The sequence below is a fragment of the Glycine max genome, chromosome 16, assembly GCF_000004515.6.
Source record: "Glycine max cultivar Williams 82 chromosome 16, Glycine_max_v4.0, whole genome shotgun sequence".
Taxonomy (NCBI): domain Eukaryota; kingdom Viridiplantae; phylum Streptophyta; class Magnoliopsida; order Fabales; family Fabaceae; genus Glycine; species Glycine max.
In genome coordinates this window covers 9475179-9482375 of record NC_038252.2, presented here as the reverse complement: position 1 = coordinate 9482375, position 7197 = coordinate 9475179, and the positions used below count along the sequence as shown (strand labels likewise).

General features: G+C 32.0%; 1 protein-coding gene and 1 pseudogene across 1 annotated transcript; both read right to left on the bottom strand.

Moving 5' to 3' along the window:
- Positions 1-2073: 2073 nt before the first annotated feature.
- Positions 2074-4335, bottom strand: LOC106796378 (probable pectinesterase 53). The gene is made up of 5 exons (XM_014768589.3): positions 4313-4335; positions 4027-4102; positions 3685-3891; positions 3088-3323; positions 2074-2271 (listed from the first exon to the last, which is right to left on the bottom strand). Exons 1-5 carry the CDS (start codon positions 4333-4335, stop codon positions 2259-2261), a joined length of 555 nt encoding a protein of 184 aa, XP_014624075.2. The 3' UTR covers positions 2074-2258.
- A 1715-nt stretch (positions 4336-6050) lies between these two features.
- LOC100798767 (glutathione S-transferase 3-like) lies at positions 6051-6862 on the bottom strand (annotated as a pseudogene).
- Positions 6863-7197: the final 335 nt, after the last annotated feature.

The window sequence follows — 7197 nt, the reverse complement described above, 5'->3', positions numbered from 1 at the left end:
GCATGTCAGTAAACATACGCATTAAAAGAAAGCATTAAAGAAGAAAAATACATTTTAAATGAAATAAATAATTTTTAATAAAGTTAGCGTTTAATATTTCATGCTTTAGTAAATTTGAAATGACTTTTTACAATTTACTGTAAACGCATTTTAAATTTTAAAGGGGAAATTTTTGTTATATACTTCATGTTATTAGTTTTTATATTAAATAACTTATATTATGGTACAATATGATTTTTTTTTATGAGTAATTAATCTTAAGAAAATTGATGTTGAAAATAAGAGGTTAAAAAAACTCTAACAATGTTCTTGTTAAAGAAAAACTCCTAAAAATTTTATCACTAAAGAAAAAATCTTTAAAACGATTTTGTTGAAAAAGATAACTAAAAAGAAAAAACCTGTCCAGCTAGGTTAAAGGAACTTATATAAAAAGAGAGGATTTATGAAAAAAAAAAATCACAGTTTTCATAAATTAAATTGATGAAATTCCATTATAATTTTTTATATTTACGGTTCACTAACCAAAGTCCAAAACTCAGTTTTACGAAATAGATAATACCAAACTTTATTCTTCAAACTCAAATATTTTATATTATAAAATCTTGTAAATTTTATAAAATTTAAAAAACACCTTAAACATACAAATGCACGTTGATTTTGTGAAGGAAAGATCCGAGTATATAAAAAAAATACAACCTTTTGAGAGGAATCGCGAGTTTATGTGTGACTAAAGAAGCCAAATATTAGTGTCATAATCAACCCAAACAATTAAAACTTAAGGAAATACATTTAGCTTTCACTAAAAAGTCAAATGGCTATGATGATTAATCTATTTACTTTATTGGATAAACTAGCCTGTAATCTGTGCGTATGCACGGGTCGTCTGATTATTTATTTAGCAAGCATCATATTTCTATTTTTGCAAACACTCCTTTTGTCAATACTCAGTATGAATTTAAATAATCCTCTTATGAACTGTGTACTTCTTTATCTATGAAAGGGAAAATGATGCACATATATAATTAAATTCAGAATAAACATTTTCTTATGTTTTTATTCATGTAAATTTTAAAATTGTTCCCTTGCTGGTTGTCATTGTAAATCCTGGATGAAACATTAAATAAAAGCTGAACAACACTCATGTTGTATCTAAATCCTTCTGCTTTCACACAAACCTAAAGAGTAGCTCTTGCATGATTGCTATCCTACTCAATGCCTCTCTTGCTTTAATTGTTCATTCAGTTATCAAAGTAAACAACAATCATCTCCTACATCTTTTCTTTTTGGTTGGAATGACAACATGGTTTACGTGTGAATTATGATCCCCAAAGAGCTTTAGAAAAAATCTAGCATTACCTCAACAAATAAATGACAATCATTTTTCAATTTCTTGTTCCTATCTGAAGCAAACTTAATCTCATGCATGTCATTTGTACGTGACTTATATTTATATTTCCCCATTGAGAAATGTTTGTCACTAATAAACTCTTTTGAATATACTCTTTACTATGGATTAAAATTTACTCAAAATCACAAAACTTTGCTCATCGATGTGGCCTCAATCATAATTTTGTAGTTTTCATTAATTAACCATCGTAGAGGTGTTAGAGAATGTATTGCTAACACTCCTCTAATATCTCCCATTTGAATGCATAAAACAATTTCAGTAAAATATTCCATACTCATCATGATGGAGGTCTAGTTGGAATTTCTAATTACCTTCTTGCTGTATATAAAGATGCAAAAGGAAGGTTTCGATTGTCTTCCCACCAAGTCCCTGATATATGGCGCAACCTATTAAAGGATTTCGAGAAGACAAAGCATTGAAATATGATCGCAATGCCTATTGTATTGGCTCCAATCTCCCTTTCTACAAAATATGCAGGCAAAATGATAAGATGTAACCAAGAAACTAAACAACTAAACCAAAAATTAACTACTCACGAATTTAAAACAAATTGAGTTAAACACCATTCTAAATAAGGATAAAAGAAAGATAATTGCCTAAAAAAATCCATTAATAAGTAATTAAATGCAATTATCATTATATTAACATAATCATCATACATCTAGAGTAGCTTTACATCGTTGGATTAATGCACTGCATTTGCTTCTCTGAAATTGACAGTGACATTCTTTTAGATAAAGCTGCTAATTCAGTTGGGTCAGGGGATATGATTGTCCAAGACTACATGCAGAAATGAAGTTGTACCAAAAACTTTCTCCATAGAGAACGTAGTGAGGCTATAACTTAAATCTCAAGGCCAACATCTGCACAAGCCAAATTAGTTGTCTAAATATCAATACCTCGATCATTAGATGAACTTTGCAATAAAAATATGAAATAGAAAATTAAATACACACACACACACACACACACACACACACACACACACACACACACACACACACACACACACACACACACACACACACACACACACACACACACACACACACACACACACACACACATATATATATGCTACTTGCATGTTTCGAATAACATGATCAAACTGAAATGTTGTATGTGTAAGAAAATGACAATTGAAAAGAGGATAAGTGATTCATAAATAAAGTGTTCAAGGAAAATTCTTGTTAGTGTATGTATGCACTATGCAGTATACAATATATAATGATATCTACCAATGAAATACTTTGACCTTCATTACTCAATAGTTCGATATGATTGCTCAATACTTCAATGTGAAGTGGTAGATTTTTCTTTTAGTTAGTGAACTCTTGTTAGTGTGTGTATAGACTATACACCAGATACATGATATTTTTTAACCTTCAGTACTCAATAGTTCCATGTGAAGTGGTATATTAGCACCTTGCAGAGTAATGTCGCAGAAAAATGTGAAACATAGGATGTAGTTTTCAATAGCCAGAAAAAAAAATGAAATTTACATCGATCTTCAAAACAAACAATGACTTAGGTACCTTCAAATTTGCATGATATTAATGAAAGTAATTCTCATTTTACTTTTTGATATTATTATATTCATCTATTCATTTAGTATTTGAGTTTACTAAAATGAATGAATTTCTCTATGTGGTAGAAGAAGAACAGAGGAAGAGCCATACATTTCACGGTTAGGATCACCCCAGTTATACCAGCCTTTGGGAATGATGATGTTTTCCATATATGTGTAGGCAAAGACCACGCGAGAAAAGGGTCCCCAAGCCCTTCCAAGGTATAGTGCCCTTGATCCCGTGACCTTGGAGTTCACAACTGAGAACCCCGTGTCCTCCAACATACTACTCCTTCCTTGAGCTGTTACGACCCCTATAATCTGTGCAATGGCATGCACGTGACATCCCTATATATAGTATAGTGTCATCAACAAACATTATTAATCAACAATCAGAAATCATAGTAAATATGATTTTTAAGATAATTAAAGTAAAAATTAATACATTTGTGATTGAATAACAATGTGAAAATTCTTTTAGACAATTAGTGCATACTTACTCATACATTAATAATTTGCAAATGAGTAAAGAACTCATTTATTGCTCACAATTGTTAAATAATGAATGCAATACAAAATTGGTTATGGTTAAGTTATGCTGATGTGGCATGAATTAAAACTGGGATATTCCAATGTTTCAGATTAATTGAAAGCAATGATCGCAAATTAGAGGTATCAATTAATAATTATTATGGAAAGAAAATCTAACCTCAAATAGTGAGAGAGAGTTGCCAAATATGAAATCAACAGAGCCTTCGATGTAACAATCCTTATAAAAATGTTTTCCCAAATGATCATAAATTGTGTCTTGTGCTCCTAAGAATTTGTAGCCTACAAATGTTGTTGTGTCTGCTGAAATCCTTAATGCCACCGCTTGCTTTCCAACTACTCCTGGTGCAGGAACAGGAGTTGTGTTCTACATTCACCATATATATATATATATATATATATATATATATATATATATTGTTATGCTTGTAAAAAAACTCACATATATAGACAAAGCTAAATTGGGATTGAAATAGAGGGAGAGAATTTTTAATTTACTTACTTGGAATGTGATGTTCTTGGCAAGGAAATAAGGTGAATTCACAGCAAAAGTTGTTGAACCATAGGTTTTCTCACCACTATCACAGCCAATTGTAAAGACAAAATTTCAAATGGCCATGGAATGAAGGACGGGGGTATAAAAAGGAAATAACAATGATTTAAAATTTCAAGTTAGATGTTATAACTTCACACCACCTTGCAATGAAGGTGAAACATGTGTAATCAAAATTTACATACCTATCCAACAACCATTAAAGGGATAATCTAATAAAATTTTCTTCACGAACCTGTAGAGAATATGCAAAATCATGAAAGCATATGTAGATAGCAAGGAATAGCAGACAACCATCAAATCAAAGCAGTGATAGTCACCTATTTTATACACGGCAAGTTCATGAACTTAAAATTCAAACCTAAAGGAATTTTGGACAGATAAAAAGAAATATATAAAAATCATATCGCAACCTCTCTTATAGAATAAACCACATAATCAGAATGTTATCCATATAGCATAAATGTCATATCATATGCACAAACACTCAATTTCCAATCCTTCCATAACATATAGTCGCATTGATTTCAGTTTCATATCCACTGTAGCAGACCAATGATTTAATGATAATCATATTTTTTTTCAATATCATGAACAACTCCACTACACTAAGATTGACTTATGTGTGGGTATTCTAGAGGGGTACATTAACATGTCTAGGGGTTGCGTAAGACATCTAATCTTATCAAAAATATATAGGAAGATTCAGAAGTATAACCAATGAACACAAACACAACATGAATCAGAGAAACCATTTGAGTCATCAACATTAAATCACATCTAAGAACATACCAAATCTACACAAATTCCACCAGATCTACAACCTGAAAAGATAAAAAATGCAAGAAAAAAAAAGAAGAAAAAATATCAGGTATGAGATTTTAGGATAAAAAAGTTCTTAGAAAATTGTCATTTTCTCCTCAAAGGTGCTACTACATCATTGATCCAAAACATAAATGATTTGACAAATTTCCATATTAGCCACCGAATGCATAATATAATACTCCAATTTTACCCAAGCCATATAAATTTCTATCATTAAAAATATTCCAAATATGACACTTCTACAAGAAATTCAAAGTCCTTGCCTCAGGCAAAACATAGACAATACTTGTGTGAAAAAATTGAAGGGAGATTGAGACCATAAAACCTTGTTGAATAATGCCCAGTCATGCCAAGACAGTTAAAATTATAATTACCGTTAAATCAAGTCCGCAAAATGAAGCCATTGCCCCTCCCACTGAATGCTCTGTTGCTATAATTTTAATATCTCCATAAAACTTCTTTGCTCTTTCAACAACATCTAAAATTGCAGGCCGTATTGTTGTATTGTGGTACGCGGTATAAAAACCACGATGTACTTGGAGACAGTGATAATAATATGTAAGAAATAACACCAATACAGAGCAATTGAGCATAACCTAAGGCTTAACTTTTACACACCATTGCACCATCCGTGCTTGGATAATTTATATCATGATGCTTCCAATATAAATCTTCAATCCAATTATGTAAGCTGTATAAAAGTGATTACAAAGAAATCAGCTCAGAAAAATTTACCTCGTGAAGCACTGCCACAAACCGGATTGTAAAGGTGAAACCCTAATCCCAATTCTCCTTTCCCCCTTCCACTTCAATTCAAATCTCTGAGTTGTGGATCCTTATTTTTCCGATTTTTTTTTGTACTGCAATTGCTTTCGTCGTGATGGATTCCTCGGTTTCTTCGTGAAGCACCCCACAGGAGAGAGAGAAATGAAAAGATAAAACAATTTAGGGGGACAAACACATGAAAGAACTGTTGGATGCCTAATAAAATGAGATTTTATTCATCATAAGCATTCATCCCTCAGCATAATCTTGTACATAGAAACACACCAAAGTGTCTAGCAAACCATGAATAACCCAAGCCTGACAAACCACTGACAGAAATGCATAAAACCTTACAATACCTTATTTAAAATGCAAATTTTTTATTTGGTTGATGTAAGAAATCCCTCTATTTTGATTCAAATGCCTTTTTCAATCCCACAACATGATCGTAGACCTTCTTTTCATCAGGAAAAGTTTTGGACACAGTCTCTCTCTACATGCATCTCTTAGCCCAAGCCACAAGTTCAGGACACTCAGCTTCCATTTTGAAGTTACCATATGTCTCAAAAGTATAAAACCAACTATAAAAAGGGATAAGACCAAGATCAACAAACCCAAACGTGTCACCCCCATAGAAAGGTTTGTCACCTAATGCCTCTTCTCATGCTCCTCTCTAGTAGAAAGCCACATTTTCCTCCAAGTATCATACACCTGCATTGAATATCACAAAACCAGTATTGGTTACAAAATCATAAACTAACCCAACAAATTAAAGCATGTACAAAAAAGAAATCATGTGACAACAAAAAAGGAATCCTCAGACATAACATTCTACCTAATATTTGTCGATAAAAATAAATAAATTAAAGCACATACCTTTTTGTCGATGTAATCTACCTAGAATTTGGTTTGAGCTCTCTCATAAGGGTCAGAGGGCAAGATGGGAGCTCTGTCATTCCAGACCTCATCAATGTACTACACTATAATTGCATATTCACAAATGGGTTTGCCATTATGGATGAGAACTGGAATTTTCTTGTGAAATGGGTTCATTTGCAAAAGCAAAGTTGTATTCCTCTTGCACCCTACCTTGATTTCAATCAAAAACATTACCACAATCCCCTTCACTCCAAAGACTAAATCATTGCTATTTCATGGAGTGTTCTGGGGTGCTGCATTTCAATCATTTGAAGATGCAAATAAGTAAAACAAACATCTTGAATTTTAGTTGTCTAGAACAATATTCTGACTAATGATGCCTTTTTGTATATCACATCAAAATTTCATATGTTAGCAAAAAAAAGTTAAGAAAAAAAAAGTTCATATACATGTGATGTGACCATATGCAAAATGCTGCGTGGCAATAAGGTAGCTTTAAGAGAAAAGAAATTTCTAGTGATGTTGATGTTTAATTTGCGTAACCCATTTTACATATTGTCATATTCAATAATTGAAGACAGATGTTAACCATCCATTTCTTAAAGAATCATACATGCAGTGATGCAGGGAGAAGACATAAAGACAAACCTA

What these genes read in the sequence shown, in the direction of transcription:
- LOC106796378 (XM_014768589.3), bottom strand. Translation starts at nt 4,335, where the DNA reads ATGATTTTGCATATTCTCTACAG. An exon ending in ATTTTGCATATTCTCTACAG is followed by an intron (nt 4,103 to 4,312) that starts GTTCGTGAAGAA and finishes TGGCTGTGATAG; the next exon opens with TGGTGAGAAAACCTATGGTT. An exon ending in CCAAGAACATCACATTCCAA is followed by an intron (nt 3,892 to 4,026) that starts GTAAGTAAATTA and finishes TGGTGAATGTAG; the next exon opens with AACACAACTCCTGTTCCTGC.